Genomic DNA, 21,476 nt, shown 5'->3' on the forward strand with positions numbered 1-21,476 from the left:
CTCACCCGATCATGACACTCCCCTTCAACCACATCCCAAAGGTGCTCTATTGGATTGACACTGGTGACTGTGGAGGCCATTTGAGTACAGTGAACTCATTGTCATGTTCAAGAAACCAGTCTGAGATGATTCACGCTTTATGACATGGTGCGTTATCCTGCAGAAGATGGGTACACTGTGGTCATAAAGGGATGGACATGGTCAGCAACAATACTCATGTAGGCTGTGGCGTTGACACGATGCTCAATCGGTACTAATGGGCCCAAAGTGTGCCAAGAAAATATTCCCCACACCATTACACTATTACCACCAGCTTGAACCATTGATACAAGGCAGGATGGATTCAAATTTTCACATTGTTGAAAATTCTGACCATAACATCCGAATGACGCATCAGAAATCGAGATTCTTCAGACCAGGCAACATTTCTCCAATCTTCTATTGTCCAATGTTGGTGAGCCTGTGAGAATTGTAGTCTCAGTTTCTTGTTCTCAGCTGACAGGAGCGGCACCCGGTGTGGTCTTCTGCTGCTGTAGCCCATCTGCCTCAAGGTTGGATGTGTTGTGTGTTGAGAGATGCTCTCCTGCAGACCTCGGTTGTAACGAGTGCTTATTTAAGTTACTGTTCCCTTCAATCAGCTGGAACCAATCTGGCCATTCTCCTCTGACCTCTGGCATCAACAAGGCATTTGCACCCACAAAACTAGGCTCACTGGATATTTTCTCTTTTTCAGACCATTCTCTGTAAACCCCAGAGGTTTTGCGTGAAAATCCAAGTAGATCATCAGTTAACTGAAATACTCAGACCTGCCCATCTGGCACCAACAACCATACCACGTTCAAAGTCACTTAAATCTCCTTTCTTCCACATTCTGATGCTTGGTTTTAACTACAACAGATTGTCTTGATCACGTCTACATACTTAAATGCATTGAGTTACTGCCATGTGATAAGAAAGTTATCTGATAGGAAAGTTCTGATTAAGAGCAGTTGGACAGGTGTACCCAATAAAGTGGCCGCTGAGTGTGTGTGTGTGTGTGTGTATATATATATATACATACTTAATGTACATATACATAATTATAATGTAATAAACATCTGGAGAACTCAATGTGGTAAAAATGGTTTGATATCCTCAAGTAGCAAGGCTAGAATCTGTCTCATTGCGATATTTATTATGCTTGCAAAATCTGCTTCAGACCTCGTGGTTGGAGAGTTGTGTGTCTGCGTTCTCCGTGAGCAGCGCAGGGCCAGAAAACAGTGTGTTCTCCACATCATCCACCCAAGAAGAAGTGGCTGTGACGGCTGAATAAAGCTGCTGCTCCATCAGAATGACCTCTCGCTCTGTGGCCTGAATAAACAATCCGAGGACAAAATATCATACATAAACTTCAAACAATCACATTAATAAGAAAGATAGAGAAGCAGAATTTTTGCATTAATTATATTTCAATTTTGTATTGACACAACTGTATAGATCTATTGTATAATAATGCGTCTACCTGAGGTGTCATTTCCTGTATTGTCTGACTGAATCCATTGTGCAGGGACATCAGGTTGGACTTGTCCTGGACGTGTGTCTCTCTCTTGTAAACTGGAGCTGCTGTCTTCACACAAGCAGTTCTGGAGTAAAACTGGAAGAAAGCATGCAACGTTTTACAACATACACATTCAACAAAGAGAGTTTCCATCATTCCAGATGTGCTCCAGTTACACAAGAACACTGTTTTCCCTAAAGACGATAGACAGCAAAAAGAATAGTGCTAAAGTTTAAAGTCGAATGAGACGGTAGTTGAAAACCCAAATATAGAATGTGGATGGAGAGACTGATAGTATTATGCAGGAAAAAGTGTATCAGTGTATTATAACTGAAATAGATTTAAGAAGAAGAATGTCATATCTTCTGCCTTTGTGCCTTTCTTTGTTTGCTCATTACAACACCGGTACACAGCACTAAAGTCCAGCACACTGTCTTGACTAGTGCGATTGAATGACATTTGTCCTGGGAGCACTGTACAAATGTGGCGGCACTATTCCGTATGTGATATCTAGTGAATATATATATATATATATGAACAAAAATTACTGTAAAGGGCATCAGTTGACCGAACTCACTGCTGTTCACAGAGTGCAACTACAGATACAGAGCATTTTAAAGCTGTGAAGATCAGCTGGTCTGTTTATAAACTACAATATGAGCGGTCCGCTGATGAATCGACTGATCTTTACAGCTGTAAAACACTGTGTGTGCGTGCTGCCCAGCTCAGAAGTGTGTGCGTGCTGTGTAAATAGTCCTTGTAATCAATCTATAAGCAGTTCCCAGCTGTGTGTGTGTGTGTGTAATCAACAGAAAACCAGAACAGGTGTGTGTGCGTAAAGTGCCTGACCGGATTTGTAGTCCGTATGGTGACAGGATTGTAGTCCGAGTGAAAGTAAATGATTCCTAGCAATCTACAAGTCTGGATCACTGGTGATGTAAACTCAATAATGTCAGAGTTGCAATATAAACTAAGATAAAGCGAGTTATAAAGTATTTTCCTGTTATGGAGACTGACATTAAATAGAGTGTTAAAGATGCAAGTTGAATTGTAAAGCGTTACACAGACCGTACGGAAACTTTGTCTTATACCTTCGAAAGCCTATATTAAGATTTCTCCATTATTCCTCCATTATATGGGCTAATGCAATTTATCCTTGCATTCGTCTTTAACACTTTTTTATTCATTGGCAGGAGCTGCTTCTATAGCCTAAAGTATATACAGTTTAAGTCAAATTTATTGAATTTATTATTATTTTTTTTATATATATAATTCCCAAATGATGTTTAACAGAGCAAGATTTTTTTTCACAGCATTTCCGATATAAATAATAATATTTTAATTAAGAAGCCGTCTCTTCTCATAGGATAAGAAAACTCAGCTATGAATAATAATGAGAAACCAACGCGTCATCTTTCCACTTGCAGTTTTGCGCTAGTCGGCGATTTTGATCCCGCCCCAAAAATCATTTTAAACCCGGAAGAAAAGCTCAAAATGATCCAGTTTTCCCCACAATTAAAGCTAACAGGTGCTAACATTGTCTTAACTGATGCTCAACACACACGAATCAGTTAAAATCTCTTACTTGAGGGTTCTGTGAACCTTTAAATGTCACTTTAAGCTGTGTACTAGTATCTTCAAAAAGTATATAGTCATAATATTCTGTACCGCCATCATGGCAAAGATAAAATAATTATTAGAAATTAGTTATTAAAACTATTATGTTTAGAAATGTGCTGAAAACATCATCTTTCCATTAAACAGAAAAAAAAAAAAAAAAAATATATATATATATATATATATATATATATATATATATATATATATATATATATATATATATATATTCTGTCACCGACTCGGTCCCAGTCATTCCCCTCGCTGGCCAGCAGAGGCCGCCATCTCCGGACTTCTAGCATTACATCATCCACATACGCTGATTGTGCATACACCTGTTCCGAATCAAGCCTAACGACCCACGTACCCTTTATAAGCCAGCTCCAAACACTCAGTCAGTGCGAAGTCTTGTTTAGCCCCGGCCAGCATTTCTGAGCGTTATTCCCTGCCTGATTCTTCGTGCATTACTCCAGCCTGTCTCTGACTCTGCTTCGCCTTCTGCCTGCCCACGACCCACGCCTGATACACGGACTCTGATACTCGCTACCTGCCCACGAACCACGCCTGTTATACGGACTCTGATACTTGCAGCCTGCCCTCGACCCATGCTTGGTAAACCCCTCTGTGTCTGTTCATTGCCAGTCTTGATACTTCATAGACTGTTGTGGATGTGTGTTTGCACGCTAGTGCATATTGTGTGTTTGAGTGAAAGCTTGACTAATAAATACTGCATGATGGATTCCTCCGTGTCAGTCTCCTCGTTACATATACATATATATATATATATATATATATATATATATATATATACATACAGGGGGGCTAATAATTCTGAATTCAACTATATATAAAATACTGATAAAAAAAAAAAACAAATGGTAATGTGATTTGTAAGCTTCTCCCCAGCATGTCAGTGATTTAAACAAGACATTGGTGTACCGGTTGTTTGCTGTCCTGCTCCAGGGTGTTCATAAGGAGCTGTAATTTGGTGGTCATGTCTTTCTTCAGGCTTTCCCATCTCTTTCTCCTCTGCTTTTTCACAGCCTCACTGTCTCCTTCCAGCTCTACATCAGGAGAAAGCGTCTCTGTCGCGCTGCAGAACATTAAACAGAAAGGATTGTGAAGAGAGAGATTAAAAAACAGATTTAAAAAGTTTGAGGCGTTTATGAGCCGTAGTGATTTGTAATGTGAGAGAGAAATGATACCTGGCTCTGACGGGTGACGCCTGCTGTGTGAGAATCTCCTCTCCACGACTCGCTACAGACTTCAACAGCTTCTTCTGCTCTGCGAGTTGCTCTTCAAGCTCCTGAATTAACAGAATTTGCTTTTGTTTATTGTTTAGCAACTCAGGTTGTAAACTAGCTTGAAGGACTCCGTTAGTTTGATCAGGTGTGTTGGTTCCAACACAGGCTCACTGTGGATACGTACACCTGTCTACATTTCTGCATGAAATAGGTAGCCAGAGGTATGTATGGCTGCATTCCATCTTTAAAATGAACGCTACGAGGCGATACGAGACTTCAGTTTCTTCTCGCCCTACCAGCTGACCGTTTACCTCTGTGTGGACGGCTTTTTTGGTGTTATCAGTTTGCCCAGTAGCTTGCCTCGTACGTTGGCGAACTTGAAACACGGAGTGGAGTTGACTGTGATGAAGGACAATTCCAGAAACCAGGCAAAACAAAAGCAAAAAAAAGTAATAAAATAAATAAATAACCACAGACTCAAAACGAGGCAGAATCACGTGGTTGCGATGGCTTTTGTTTTTCTAGATTGCTTTTAAAAACACTATCGGTTGGGTTTAGGGAAGCGGGGGTGGGTTGGTCGGTCGTCAGTCAGTCGGCAGCAAGCTGGCCTGGTCGGCTGAAGTTTATATTGCGCCCTCTGGTGAATTTATGTGAGAAGAGAACGTGCAGGAGAAATCTAAGATCATCAAAAAGCAATTTGCAAAAACAAAAACTGCAAGAAGATGTTTTGCTGTCCCCAGAAATGTAGACCTTGGTACGTATCTGCAATGAGCCTAGGTTCGTTTAATTAGAATTAAAACTGTGCAGAGCTACGGCCCTCCAGGGATTGAGTCTGACATCTTTGATTTATCAGATGGACTCTTACTTTCTTCCCTCAGGCAATCCATCTCATGAACACTTGATAGTAATTGTGAAACAAACATCACTACTTGCTTTAAACTTCTTATACAGATATGCACTTATTTAACAACATACTTTACATGCCAATTTGCACATAACAGCTGCACATATAACGTTGTTTATAGTGATATACCTGTACATACACTTGTCATTTGTATATTAGCATTCACTACTTACTTCTATTTTAAAATATTTTTATTATTTGTTTTTTGTCTTGTCTCTGTAATTCTGTTGCACTATAGAAGCTCAGTCACGAAAACAAATTCCTCGAATGTGTGAACGTTCCTGGCAATAAAGCTCCTTCTGATTAAGTTATTTACAGTAGACTTACTAACTGGAGGACCCAATGGGGATAGTTCAATCTCAAATATAGCATTTGAGATTTAAGGCAAGACATTACGTAAATGATGTAAAAAAAAAATTTAAAAAAAAAAAAAAAAACTAATAGCAATCACCAAACTTCCCCAGTTGATTGATTACATTAAAAATCGCAAAACAAATTTATTACACGCTTGCTAAAATAGTATATTTATTATATGCAAATTTAGCATAATATTTGTTTATTTGTTAGACTTTATTAATCCCCAAAGGGAAAATCACGTCACAGCAGAGCTCTCCATACTAAAATAGATAAAATAAGTTACATATATATATAAAAACAATAATTAAATTACATTTATACTGCATGGTTTCCACTACATTCATTCTTCCATGGCGGGTGTGTGATGCGTGAGGCCAGCAAACACGACGTATAGCCGTTTCACTTTGCTTCAGGACACAATGATACCGCTCTGTAGGTCTATTTGAGACACTCATAAATATTCCTAGCAAATCTAATAAATGTTGGAGACATACTTGTTACATAAAGGCACTAAATTGCACTTCAGCAGTGTTTATTTGAGAGCGCACAAGAAGATCTGCACTTGAGCAGTGTATATTTGAGAGGGTGTGCAAGAAGTTTTGTGCACGAGCAGAGGAAATCGGCGCGCAAGCTAAGAGATTCGCATGCTCGTAGGCTTTTACATAAATGCAATCTCGACTTTTAATACTGCGCTTACGACATTTGTCATTGAAATAACGCCACAGGTAGTTGGTAGGTCTGAGTAAAAAAGGCCTGCCGCAGGGGCTGGAAAAAAATCCTAGAGAAAACATTGTACTGCACACCTTAGTTTCAAACAACGAGTAAACACTTGTCCATATCTAATACTATTACAATACAGCATAATTCATCTAGTATGACTCTTGGTTATCATTAAATATTTGTTCATTCATTCATTCATTCATTCATTCATTCATTCATTCAGGTGCCAATAAACACAACAACAGTTGTACAAATAAAATAAAATAAAATAAAATAAAATAATTTAGCAAACAAGGAAAAAAAAACGTAAAAAAATAGAGCACTATGCAAATTTTGCCAAACAATGTTAATATTTGAAAGCACCAAAAGAAACAAGATCAAATGCCAGCAGATCTTTCCCCTTGCTATCATTACTAGACACGCCTCTTTCTACTGACTACAAGTGTCTTTTGGGACTCTGCCTGACACTGTGGTCAAAAACACTTTCAAATATTGCTTTGTGCACCTTTTAAAGTGCATTCTTAATGTTTTCTGTACTCACTCACTCTCCTTCGTCTTAGTTCCTGATTTTTTTTTATGGGAGGCACCACAGCGAAATGAACCACCAATTGCTCGGGCATATATTTTATGTTGTGGATGCCCTTCCAGCCACAACCCAGTACTGGGAAACACCCATACATACTCTCATTCACACACACACACTTATACACTACGGCCAATTTAGTTTATCCAATTCACCTAAAGCGCATGTGTTTCGACTGTGGGAGAAACCGGAGCACCTGGAGTAAACCCACGCCAACATGGTGAGAATGAGAACATGCAAATTCCAACAAATTGCCAACTGGCCCAGCTGGGACTCAAACCAGCGACCTTCTTGCTGTGAAGCAACAGTGCTAACCACTGAGCCACCTTGCTGTCTACATTGGAAAGGTACATTACAAAACAATGTCTTGCCTTAAAAGCAAACCTTTTTGTTGTAAAATGCAAAGTACCTTCTGTTTCTGGAGGGTGTCCTGGTGCTGGAGGCTGCGTGTGGTGCGGGCCTGGGCCAGCCAGTCCTGCATGTTTGGACTCTGAGAGAGAGTGGAGTCTGATTCACTCGAGTCTGATGCTTCCTGAAGAGAATCCTGGAGCACAGGGAACACACATTGAATAAGAACTACAGAAAACACACTGATGGAACTAAATCATAGTTAAGAAATCATTATAATAATCAAATCATCAGTCATCTTTCTGTGATATTCTTGTGCTGAACAGCAGGAAAAAAAGAAGCCATGCATAAGATTGGTAATATGAACCCGGTGCTGCTGAATTATTCTGCACAGAGTGATAAGCAAACAAGCTGTGATGTGATGTAGAATTATTACACTTGCTCTTTGAGGGCCTTTCAACTCCTCCCAAATTAAAGTCGCCTGCAGGACATAAAAGACAAAACTTTGAGACTAAAAAGACCAAAAAACTATCCCAGCTACTGTATTATTCTAAAAGAGAAAATAAACAATGCTATTTTATTAGCCAAAACCTGGTTTATATAAGGGTAACAGCATTTCTTTAATTAACTTTTTTATTTCTTACTACACAATTTTTATGTAAGATGGTGTGCATTATTACATTATTTTAACTACATTTTATAATCCTGGGCAAAACATAAAAACTGGACAAATAAAAAAAACTTACTGTAACATTACTATAGCATTACTTTAAAATTATAACATATAATGTACTCATTTCTGTACATATTTTCACACAATGTGCATATACTGTAATAAAAAAGTTAGAATTTAAATGTTTTAAAACCATTTAAGAGTTAAAATATATAAATATACGGCTCAATATCATGATTTATGTGACCCTGGAGCACAAACTTATGTTACAGGGGTATATTTGTGGTAATAGACAACAATACATTTTTATTTTATGCCAAAAATCATTAGATTGTTAGTAAAGATGATGACATGGTGATATAGGACTTTATTGTGAGACCAGATATGACATTTTTCTTGCAATTCAATATTCGCGTTGACAATGACCAACATTACATCCACTCAAATAACAAACAAACACTTGAATAAAACAATACAGTAAATAAAACTCATTTGAGACAGTTTAATCGAAAAAGAAAATTAGAAATTTAGAAATATGGGCATTGCTAGGCCTATTTCTACTCTAAGTATTAGTATTTCTATTAAAACTTTCAGCCACCCCAAGCTCCTCCTTTCAGTCTACGATCACCCACTAGCTTTTGTATTATTGTGCACTGTCTCTGTACAAAACATTCAGCTATACGATACGATACTACACGATACTATACTATACTATACTATACTATACTATACTATACTATACTATACCAGTGTTTCTCAACTGATGGGTCGCAACCCAAAAGTGGGTCGCAGGAACATTTTCAGTGGGTCGTGAAGTGTGGTCAAAAAAACAACAAAAGTTTTATTTTTAACTTATTTTGCTTATATCGGACTTTTATTTTGAAATGTGCACGCGACAACCGAACCGTTTGACATGTGAAATTTCATTTAATTATAGCAACAAACATGTCAAAGCGCAAGCATGACCTTGAAAATGTAAAGTATGGATGTACATATATTGACAACAAAAACTTAACCTCAGTGTGTCATATGTAGTGATGTGCTCTCACAAGAGAGCTTAAAACCTTCTAAACTAAAATGACATTTAAAAAACAAACACCCCAGTTGCAAGGACAAACCTGTGGGCTATTTTCAAAGACGACTCCAATAGCTGACGGCATCACAAAAGTGCCTAACATCTTCAACAAGTACAGGCACTCTGCGTGTACTATAGACGAGTGTAGCACAGACCAAGAAAGCCCACACAATAGCAGAAGAGCAAATAACTGGTGATTATTATAAAAATGGTTAGGATTATTTTAATCATTTTACTTTAATTTGCTGGTTTGTTCTGTTCAACAGAATCAGTGTTAATGTTTTATTAACAGTTCAGTTTAGTAAATGGTAACTGAACTTAACCACTTCTTTAAGTATTTGACATTTTTACTTTGTAATATTTTTATAATTTGATACATTTTGTTAAATGACAGCAATCGCCACTGGCTTGCATGGTTCAGGATCTGTAAAGCTACTCATCGATAGATTTGCTCTTCAGTGTTTGGACTCTCAGTAATGATTTTAAATCACACTGAACTGAGCTAAACTGAACTGAACTTAAACACTAAAAACTGAACCACCCTGATCCAGTTACTATGACCATTTATGTGAAGCTGCTTTGACACAATCTACATTGCAGGGGCGGACTGGTCATCTGGCAATTCTGGCAAATGCCAGAAGGGCCGAACCCTTTTTAAAATGTGGGCCAGTATGCTATTTTTTAATTATTTTTTTAAATATGTATTGTTTTTACATGCAGGTAGCTTTTATCTCTTGCAAGATGTGAATATTATGATGATGATGATGATGATGATAGTAATAATAATAATAAATGTTAAGCATTGGCCCAATTGGCAATGGCCGACTGGTTTTCTGATGGGCCGACCCAATTAGAGGTTAGGTGGGCGTAGTTAAAATCTGGCAAGAATGTCAAACAAACAGTAAGTGCAACACAAGCTAACTGTCAGAGGTTGACCGTAAAAAAGGGAAGGCGGTGCCGAAAAGCTCAGAGAAAGTTAAAAATTGCTCTAAAATCAGACTCTGCCAAATGCATAAATATAACTGAAATAGTCTTAAAAGGGCACTGTCGCCTTACAGCAAAAAGGTCGATGATTCGAGCCTCGGCTGGGTCAGTTGTTGTTTCTGTGTGGAGTTTGCATGTTCGCGTGGGTTTTCTCCCGGTTTCCCTCACAAGTCCAAACTTATGTGCTATAGGTGAATTGGGGAGGCCTAACTGTCTGTAGTGCGTGTATGTGTATAGGGGTTTCCCAGTGATAGGTTTCAGCTTGGAGGGTATCCAATGCACGAAACATATGCTGGATAAGTTGGCGGTTCATTCCGCTGTGGCGATCCCAGATTAATAAAGGGACCAGGCCAAAAAGAAAATGAATGAATGAAATGATTGCATGTATAAATTTGTTTTAAATGGGTTGTTTCTGTTCCAGTCACATACATTAAATGTTTAACTATCTATTATAGTACTGCTTATATTATTTCACCATCTGTACACCAATATAAGTAGTGAATGTGCATGCCCGTACATTGGGCTGTGTCGATGTGGTAATGTGGGCTGGTGTGGCTACATTGCCAGGGCTGATTTTTAGTCCCAAGCCGCCCCTGCTACATTGTAAAAGCGCTATACAAATAAAGCTGTATTGAATTGAATTGAATTAAACTATTGTTTATTTGTAAGTCTTGGTGATTTTCTTATGATTTATCTGTCACTACTTGTGTATGTAAACAAATAAACACAAATTAATTATAATTCCTAAAATTATATTATAGTTCCTAAAAATTTGGGTCGCAGCTTGATGACCATGTAAAAATGTGGGTCCCATGGCCAAACCAGTTGAGAACCACTGTACTATACTATACTTATACTTATGCTAAGACCATGCCACAGCACCAGCTCTTTTTAAAAGCTTCATTCTTAACTTCACCTGAACTGCTCAAAGTTCTTTCATTGAAAGTCTGACCTGCAGGTTGATCTGCTTGTCTTGCAGCATCCTCTGCAGCTCCAGCAGGCTCCCCTTCAGCGTGCGCAGTTTCCGGGCCAGCTGCTCGGCGTCCTCCCTGTTCTCGGGCCGGCCCTCCAGCAGGAGACTCTCGCTGTGCCGGGACAGCTCGGAGAGAGCCAGCACCTTCTCCTCCATCTCCAGCAGCATGTTCTGCAGGAGCAACAGAAGCGAGGCCAGCTCGTACATGATTCTCATCCCAGGCCCACACCATTATCATCCATTATCCATAATCCCTCACGTGCCATGCTCACAGTAAGCATGCATTCTATTGATAACTGCAGGAATGACACTTAAAAAAAAGATAATCACATGAGAAATGAATGTCTAGAAAAAAATCAAGGTGTTTTGTAGAGGGAAATCTGCCAGTTTGTGACTCTCTGGTGAAGGAAATGTAAGCTCCGCCCCCTTCTGCCCCCACCAATGCAGCAATAATCCCTCATGAATATGTAATTAAGTGGGCAGAGCAGATTATTAGCAACTGCACCAATTGTCTTGCAGGAATCCTCTAATATCCTCAAAGCCGTTACGCTGGGATATTTGCATAATCTGATTACAGCTCGTGCCACAGATGCTTAAGAAACAAGCCATCTCAGAGGCCTTTTAAAGCTGCTGTTTACAGATAAAAGTTTCCTGCTTTCTGGGAGGAGCTAAAGTACACACGAAATCAAAACTGACAATACTGATTTTGTTAGCTCACATTGCTAGATTTGTGGTGAACCTTTCATCTGTCCATGTCATTAAGAAGAAAAAAAATTGCTTGGTAATCTAGAATTAAAATCTGAAAATGCACTTCCTGTTTGTTTTCAGTTAAATTCTCAGATTAGGTCCGTCTGAGGTATTGGGCGTGGCTAACATACTTAACCACGCCCCTCCAGCTGTCAGTTTTGACAACCAACAGAAATGGTGAGGAGGAGGAGTTTATTAGGTTGAAATAACTCTCCCAAAACCCTTTTCGTGATCTTTCTGAATGAAATGCATACTTTACTACATCCAATCAGCTCGCAGTAGATAAAACAAGCCACGCCCACTGCTTTCTCATTTAGTATTCTGTTTCCCTAGGAACTGTCACAATGCGAAAAAAAAAAACTTCAAGATTAAAATACTTAAAGTCAAAACTTATTCATTGAAAACAAGAAAAACCAAAAGCAGGTGTGTATTTCATGAGTTAATATTAAATGCTTTTGTAATGGGCTGTTGGTGGCGCTCTAACCTGACAGTCTGTGAGTTGTTCTTCTGCATCTGAGTCCTGAGAGCAGGAAGTGATGTAACCGTGAGTGCTCTTCAGCCATTGGTCGAGCTGGTCTGCCTGGTTGAGGTAGTGCTGTAAAGCCTGCGCCTGCTGCTGCTTTTCCACACGCTCACTCTGACGCTCCTGCACACAATCAAATACACATCGGTAAACATCTACTAAGTTGAAGCATTTTGCAGACTATAAAATAAGTGAAAATGTCAAAAATTTTTATTAAAAAAGATTTAGATTATAATGTTGGCCTTTCCTTCTGTTATTATTGTTGCATAAACACATACCTCATCATATTGTTTACGCAGTATATTTACTGTATGCACATATTTATTTAACTAATGATGACGCTTCTTATAAATATAATATAAAAATGTTGGGAAAAAAACGCAATTGGTCATGATAACAAAACATGTTTTGTTTGTATCATTTTTGGCAACACAAAACCAAGTTTTTAATGCCAGATGAAGTGGAATAACACTGATTTTCTGCAACAAATTAAACTTTTAAAGCAAAAAAAATAAATAAAAAATTTTACCGAACATAATTTTCTGAAAATTAAATAAAATAATAATAACATGGGGCGGCGCGGTGGCGCAGTGGATAGAGCTGTCGCCTCACAGCAAGAAGGTTGTTGGTTCGGGCCTTGACTGTTTGCATGTTCTCCCCGTGTTGGCGTGAGTTTCCTCCGGGTGCTCTGGTTTCTCCCACAAGTCTAAAAACATGCGCTATAGATGACTTGGGTAGGCTAAATTGTCCGCAGTGTATGATTGTGAATGAGAGTGTATGGGTGTTTCCCAGTGATGATTTGCAGCTGGAAGGGGATCCGCTGCGTAAAACATGTGCTGGATAAGTTGGTGGTTCATTCCGCTGTGGCGAACCCTGATTAATAAAGGGACTAAGCTAAAAAGAAAATGAATAAATAAATAATAAATAAATAAAAAGATAAAAATGATATGGACGGCATGGTGGCTCAGTGGTTAGCACTGTCACCTCCCAGCAAGAAGGTCACTAGTTCGAGTCCCGGCTAGGCCAGTTGGCACTTCTGCCTGGAGTTTTCATTTTCTTCCTGTGTTGTTGTTTCCTCCTGGTGCTCCAGTTTTAAATTCCAAAGACATGCGCTATAGGTGAATTGAATAAACTAAATTGGTTCATTCCGCTGTGGTGACCCCTGATCAAAATGTATCTTGGTATCACAGAGATAACTTATATTTTAAAATATATAAAGATAGAAAAAAACGTTCTAATAAATTCCAATAATTTTATTTTAATTTTATTACAATAGTAATATTCTTACTGTATTTGTGATTGAATAAATGCAGCCTCTCTGAGCAAAAAAATCTGTATATTTTTCTAACATGTTTGTAAAACCCTTGTATAAATGTGTTCTATAATATAAACAAAAATAAATGTATATAGATATGAAGATAGAAAAAATGTACACCATTATTATTAACATTACTGTAGTACTTTTTAATCAAATAAATGCAGTCTTGCTGAGCAAAAAATATCTAATATATATAGTATATTAAAATGATCTTATATATATTCTATTATACTAGAAAAAAGTATTTTTAAATTCAAATAATTTTTTTCATAATATTACTATTTTTACTGTATTTTTGATTGGGCAAATGAAACAGAGGTTTTCCCAACAGGTTTATTTAAAAGTGTTCTAATATATAACATAACATATATTTAATTAAATGATTATTGTAGGTATACCTCAAGAATTTGCCGTTTTCCAGAAGCCTTCATGTGTATGGTGGCCATTCTCTCCGCCAGCACAGTGAGCGAGGACTGCATGGCCAGCTGATCGGCAGAGTCTGAATCCACAGAATCAGGATTGTAGAGCTCTTCAGTAAAGCTCGACTGGAGCTCATGGATATCATCCTGCAGTCTGATGATCTCTTCCATCTGATTCTGAAGGATTATGACAGCATTTTGTTATTCATATAAAGTCATTTACAGGTAAAGTCAAAATTATTATCCCCCCTGTGAATTTTTCAAATATTTCCCGAATGATGTTTAACAGAGCAAGGAGTTTTTCAGAGTATTTTCTTCTGGAGAAATTCTTATTTGTTTTATTTCGGCTAGAATAAAAGGCGTGTTTATTTTATTGTAGCGAGTAAACCGATGCCACGTCGCCTTGGTCAAGGATTCACCCCAGCTGGCACCAAATCAGCACGGATCGGTCACAGCTGGAGCTCATCAGAGGCGACACATATAAGCCAGCCCCGCACACAAGGAAGACTAGCTTCATTTCTCTACATGACTCCCTGCGCTAACACGTGTCTCTTTGTCTCTCTTACACAGCAGACTCCAGCAGCTGACCGATCCAACACCCGAACTCTCACTCAACCTCACCTTCTCCCCAGAGCACCAGAGCACCTACCCCTAGAAAAGCACCGTATTCATCTTGTTTCACTTTTGGCACACTGTAAATAAATCACCCTCCATGGACCTGCTTGTAACACAACGCCTTTGTGTATGTCTTTTCTATCTGCCTCGCTACAATATATAAATGCCTAATTATCCTAACTTGCCTAATTAACCTAGTTAAGCCTTTAAATATCACTTTAAGCACATTACTAGTGTCTTGAAAAATATCTAGTAAAGTATTATGTACTGCCATCATGGCAGAGATAAAATAAATCAGTTATTAGAAATGAGTTATTAAAACTATTACGTTTAGAAATGTGTTGAAAAAACTCTTCTCTCTGTTAAACAGAAATTGGGGGGAAAAATATAAAGGGGGCTAATAATTCAAGAGGGCTAATAATTTTGACTTCAACTGTACATAAATGTAGCGAGCACACTCATGCCACGTCGCCCTGGTCCCAAATCCACCCCAGCTGGACCCTCATCAACACCGGATCGTTCACAGCTGGACATCATCAGCCAGGGAGGCATATAAGCCAGCCCCACACAAGAGGAAGACGAGCTTCATTCTTAGATGACTCCCTGCACTAATGCTTGTGTCTCTCTGTCTCTCCCACAGTGGACTCCAGCTTGTGACGATCCAGCACCCGACTTCTCACTATCCCTCACCTTCTCCCCGGAGCACCAGAGCACCAAGACTAAGAAGAGCACCGTATTTCACCATTTTGTTACTTTGTAAATAAAGCACCCTCCGGGGACTTATCTGTAACCAACGCAACTGTGTATGTGTTTTCCCTCTGCCTCGCTACATAAGATTTATATACAGTCTACAACTGAAACAAAAGTTAATTCTACTATAACATGCTCACCTGATGTAGGATCATTTGTCTGTCAGGACTGAGATCGTGCATTGGTGGCTCATTTAATCTGGTCTCGATTGACTCCATTTTACTGGAGATGGACTGGAGAGAGCCTTGATAGCGCTGCTGCTTCTCCAGAGCCTCGTAGAGCGTCTTCTGCTTTTCACTTATCTGTAAAACACAAATAGAGTCAAATAATCTTACACTGTAAAAAAAAATGCTGGATTCCACACAATCGATTTGTGTGTTAGGGAAACATGAAGAAATTAAGTTGACTAAGTTGACTTAAGTTTTTATAAATTCAAGTGGATTGAACATAAAACTGTCAGTGAATATAACACGTGTCTAATGGTTAAAGTTTATTAATTTTATTTTTTATAATCACACTTGATAAAAAAAGTCTGAAGAAACACTTTGATTGACATTCTCACTTTGTATGTGTCAACATATGTGGGAAAGACTAACATAAGACATTAGTCTTGTTTTTGAATCTGCCACTATGCTGACAGGCATTTGTAGCTCCGCCCTCTTTTGAAAAGAGCACAATCTCATTAGAATTTAAAGCGACAGTCACCAAAACAGCACAATTAAGATCAAAGCCTAACGCCTGTTTCACACCGCAAGCGTCAGCGGCGCGTATGTCGAGCAGTAGCAGCACGCAGGCGTTTGCCTTTCACACCAGCTGCGTCTGCAGCGCGCAGCTCTTCGGCAGCTGCTGCAGAGATTAACCTATCTCTGTCTATTCTATTTAGTTACCCATGTCTTTCTATATACAAATACACTTTTTAAACTTTTCATCTGCACCAAGGCCCCTCCTATGCTGTTTCTTTAACCTGCAAATGTTTATTTTACAAATTTTATAATTAAATAGTACTGTATGCTTCTCAAGCTAACTTATATGAAAAGTGTCTACAGTCAGAAGACAATCGCCTGTGATATCGTGTCATTTGTTTTTTGATTATCAGGTTGCTGTAGACCTAGTTATAATAATATTTATACAATATACTTATAATGATATTTATACATGATCAAACTAGTGTTACTTTCTCCGCTTCAGTGATGTCCAGCGGCAGAATAACAGCTCGTTAATTCATGCTCGTGCAGATGATGAGACGGACAAAAGTAACCAATGCATGCCATTCTTTTACTTATTTTCGTGTTGTCAGATTCACAGTGCAAACAGTTCCCGGTAGGAATAACTCGAGTGAACAGAAAGCAAAGCCGAATAAAACTTTCTTGCTCTGCTCAGCTGCACAGAACACAGCGAGCTCACATCATCCAGCATGCGTGTCGAACTACACTACCCACAATACACTTCGCTATGGACTGAAAATCCCGTAAATATTCTATTTCCCCTCTCCTACAACACTAGTGTGCAACTTAAGCAAAACTGATACTAAAATTGTTTTACATTTGGTTTTGTAGTTTGGGCCTAAATAAATGTTTGTTGCCGTTTTTAATCGTTTTAAGTTCATTTGAATGACTATATATAAACCATTTGACATTATTAACACATTTATTGGGTAAAATTGCGACTTTTTACTGTCATTCATTGTGTTTTGGTCATTATCAATGCACTGTCACTTTAATTGAGCGTGAGCAGCGCGTCAAAAATAGACCCAGCGCCGACGCTCACGCCTCGCTCTGACGCGCTGCTGCTGCGTGCGGTATGAAAGCTCTAATCTGTTAACATGGACGCTCTGCTCACGCGCCACTGACGCTTGCGGTGTGAAACAGGCGTAACTCCCCATTTACACGGGGCGTCAGCGTCAATGCTTCCCATTCACTTTGAATGGGTGACGTCAGGCGTTGCCGTACTAAATTGTGGATCCGTCGGCGCCGATTCAGAGGCATTGCTCGCTGCAGAAGTTGGGACTAGCTAAACTTTTTAAGCGCCGATGGAAGCGTAAGCCAATCAGATCGCTGTATGCAAATACAACAGCTAGACAGTGACCTATTGCTGAATGAATTTTATTGGTTGACACTACTATGACGATTGCGTTAGCCCCAACTCCAGACACGCCTTCAGTCAAGCGATGACGCTGAAGCCCCGTGTGAATGGGGCGTAAAGGGAGCAGTTTCAAAGAGTTATAAAACAATATTTGTGAAATATTTTGAGCCGAAACACATACACATGCCAGGCACATCAGAGACTTCATCTTGTAAAAAGGAGCATAATAGGTCCCCTTTAAAATAGTCAAATACCTCAAATCAAAAATTTATTTTTAATGAGATCAACATACCACATTTTTCAGGGTCTCCCATGAGCGCTGGAGATCATCTAAACTGGCCACAGACTCCAGTGCAGGATTGTACAGCTCCTGGACCGGCGCTCTGGTGAGACTTGACCTTCCCATGGACATCTACATTTAGGACAATGTTGTTATTGTTAATGTTATTTAAAAAGAAATAATCAAGAAAAAAAGACAATTATAAAATATAAGATGACAATTTAGTAAGGGTGTAACGATACACATATTCATATTCTGTTCGTAACTGTTCAGTACGAGACTTTCGGTTCAGTACGCATTACAAACCGTAAAATTCAGACTAATATCTAAAAAGATAAAAGAGAATAAGAGTACAAAATATAATGTTTTCAGTGCAACAATGCTCAAGGCATCCCAAATGACGTGACAGGCAACATGCTGCCTTCCCCTCCCACCTCCAAAACACTACTCCAGTCAGGCACACGCTGCACTAGCTTGCAAAATGGCTATAACGTTAATGTAATCCTATAACTAACAGCGGGTCTTGCGTTTGGGAACACTTTGGTTTCAGCACATTTATAGCTCTAGACATGAGATAGGGCTCGAAATTGCGACCGTTTTGGTCGTATATGCGGTTGAAACGCAACGTCAAAATATATTTGGGAGTGCATAAACTTGATGTTGTGCGACCAATTTTCACAGTAAAATGTTCACCACATGCACGGAATTAGGAGGCGTTCACGTATTAAGCATCTCTCAGCTCTCAGGAAACTGCAGAAAACAAAGCCCACAATGCTTGCCCCACCTTCAAGTTCTCTTATTAACCCACTGCACTAGAACAGAATGCGAATGGATTGGTTCATATCAGCGGTCAATCACTTAGTTCCAATGACAGGGAGCTACAGCCACGAAAACATGAAGGTCTGGATACGAGAGAATGAAAAAAACACTGACAGATTTAGTTTTAGAAACCACCTAAAGTTACAAATAATGGCATGTCTGATTAGTGATCATGTAATAAATGTCAATTCAGCATTTACACTTTTTAAAGAGTGGATAAAATACCTCCAGTGTTTAAAGCCCGCTATGAAAATGACTAAAACATTCACCGTAAAGCCGGTGGGACAGAGTTTTCAGGGAACAGTGTTTGCCACTGAATCTACACATTTTAAGCACAAGATGTTCTAACGTTATTTAATCCTTCATTTAATTGTCACGATGCTGTAAATCGTGCGACTGATACCGCATTTACAATCACTAAAGAGCATGCATTCACTGAGATTAAACTAATATTGCAGGTCATGAAAAGACCGTTACTGCTATTAATATGGCGTTTGCAAATAATAAGTTATATGTCAATATCATCTGTGCAATATCAGACAGCACCTGTGAGAACAGCACAGTTATTATTGTAAACTAATAATAGGGCCGGTAAATTAAAATCAGAGAAATCCTCTGGCTTTTTTCTTTTTTTGCTGTATCGAAAACATATCGAACCATGACATCATTGTGTCGTATCGAACCGAACCGTGACTTTTGTGAACCGTTACACCCCTACAATTTAACTAGAAAAACAGATATTTAAAAATCAGATACCCAAATAGAAATATCAAATACTAATATTGCAAATGTGAAATTAGACGAATTATGAATAATTAATACATTTTAGGTAATAAATATTTAATCCATAAAATGCTTAATTAACAGAACTGAAATAAATAAGCTGAAGCGCTGAAATAATTAAAATTGACTTAAAAATTAAATAGAGATTATGTAAAACAGAATTAAATATAAGTTTATAATATTATTCAAACTATCATTTATATTTATATTTAACCCTTTTATAGAGCACTGACTAAAATTCATTTATTCATTGTCTTGTCGGCTTAGTCCCTTTATTAATCCGGGGTCGCCACAGCGGAATGAACCGCCAACTTATCCAGCACGTTTTAACACAGTGGATGCCCTTCCAGCTGCAACCCATCTCTGGGAAACATCCACAAACCCTCAATTACACTCATACACTACAGACAATTTAGCCTACCCAATTCACTTGTACCGCATGTCTTTGGGAGAAATCGGAGCACCCGGAGGAAACCCATGCGAACGCAGGGAGAACATGCAAACTCCATACAAAAACGGCAACTAAGCCGAGGTTCGAACCAGCGACCTTCTTGCTGTGAGGCGACAGCACTACCTACTGCACCACTGCGTCGACTACTGACTGAAATGCTCATCAAAAAAATAAAAAATTAAAAAATTGGCTGCTACTAAGAGTTATTCCAAGACTTTTTAACCTTTATGAATGAAAAAAAAAAAAAATCAATTATATTTCATGTAAATTAAGCTACAATTAATGGTTGAATGATACAGTTGATGGTTCCTCGTCTGATAAAACAGTTAAAATGGTGAAATATGTACTCTTTTATTTTATTGGTTTGGATAAAGATTTTAATTAAAGTGATTTTAAGTGATCTAGCACAGTGGTTCCCAAAGTGGGGGTCAGGAATCCTAAAGGTTTTTAAAAAAAGTTTTAATGAAATTAATTTTATTAAACTATTAATATGGCCACATTTTATCCATAACTCACAGAAGTTAATGTCAATTAAAAATTACATAAATTAACAACATGTAAATTTTTTTTCCATTGGATTGCGACCCCTAGGGTCATGGCGTTAGATTAAAAACACAGCAATAGGGTCAAAAGCAGCAGATTGATTTCATGGCACCAGATTAAACTTTCTGACACCTTTGCAGCACTCACATAATAATAATAATAATAATAATAATAATAATAATGATAATAAAAAAACTAAGCATGCAGGATGATCTCCGAGTGGTGTTCTCCAAAACTAAATGAAGACTTGAGCCTATTGGTGTGCATGCAAGGTTTGTATATTTATAACCATCTCAGAGGATATTAGGGGTTGCGAGTCTCTGGCATTGTTATTTTGGAGGTTGCAGGCTCAAAAAAGAAACCCCTGAACTAGCACATTATTTTAAAATATACACATTCTTAATTATATTTAACACAAAATAGTACTATAATACTAAATATCCTAAAACAACAGTAAACTATATCTGTAAATGTGCAAGATTTTCGATTCTATATATACCATTCGATTATAAAATTAAACAAACTAATATGATAACAAATACAAGTTTTGACCAGTTAGTTCAAGCTATGAAAGCTCTTGCATCAAAAATGAAGAAGGATAGAGTGTTAGCTATGCAGCAGGCAGCAGCATTTCACTCCAGAAATTAAGGTGATAATGATTTTTGCAGGAAGGCAGTAAAGTAAAAGTGTGCAAGAAACAAGTTGAAGTGCTGATACCTTGCTAATGACAGCTTCAGTGTTAGTGCTAGAAGGAGATGGACAGAAAGCAGGAGAGCAGATCTCACTGGCGCCCTCCTCTCCAGACTCCTCGGTCACAGGAGACAGGAGAGACTGACTGCGGCCAGCAGACATCTGAGCGCAGCACACATGAGGATATTGATCATATTAGTCAATCACTTCACTCAGATCAACAGCTGAATATCAAATGCAAAGATCACAGTTTTACATGGGCAGTCAATAAACCACATAGAGTTAAAGTCAGAATTATTATCCCAACTAAATTATTAGACCCTTTGTATATATTTCCCCTCTTTTCTGTTTAATGGAAAGAAGATTTTTTTCAACACATTTCTAAACATAATAGATTTAACAACTCAATTCTAATAACTGATTTATTTTATCCTTGCCATG

The 21,476-nt window shown here is 38.3% G+C and overlaps 1 protein-coding gene across 1 annotated transcript in view; it reads right to left on the minus strand.

The window, feature by feature from the left end:
- Positions 1-21,476, minus strand: part of syne1b (spectrin repeat containing, nuclear envelope 1b) — a 329,470-nt gene that overhangs the window by 93,779 nt on the left and 214,215 nt on the right. The window contains exons 94-105 of the mRNA XM_017351755.4: positions 21,063-21,197; positions 17,762-17,881; positions 15,528-15,689; positions 14,002-14,199; positions 12,247-12,408; positions 10,995-11,186; positions 7,747-7,791; positions 7,372-7,506; positions 4,360-4,460; positions 4,094-4,247; positions 1,502-1,633; positions 1,201-1,350 (exon numbers count right to left, since the gene is read on the minus strand). Of these exons, the coding sequence (XP_017207244.3) occupies positions 1,201-1,350; positions 1,502-1,633; positions 4,094-4,247; positions 4,360-4,460; positions 7,372-7,506; positions 7,747-7,791; positions 10,995-11,186; positions 12,247-12,408; positions 14,002-14,199; positions 15,528-15,689; positions 17,762-17,881; positions 21,063-21,197 (1,686 nt within the window). The remainder of the gene's footprint in view (positions 1-1,200; positions 1,351-1,501; positions 1,634-4,093; positions 4,248-4,359; positions 4,461-7,371; positions 7,507-7,746; positions 7,792-10,994; positions 11,187-12,246; positions 12,409-14,001; positions 14,200-15,527; positions 15,690-17,761; positions 17,882-21,062; positions 21,198-21,476) is intronic.

The sequence above is a fragment of the Danio rerio genome, chromosome 17 (assembly GCF_049306965.1).
Source record: "Danio rerio strain Tuebingen ecotype United States chromosome 17, GRCz12tu, whole genome shotgun sequence".
NCBI lineage: Eukaryota > Metazoa > Chordata > Actinopteri > Cypriniformes > Danionidae > Danio > Danio rerio.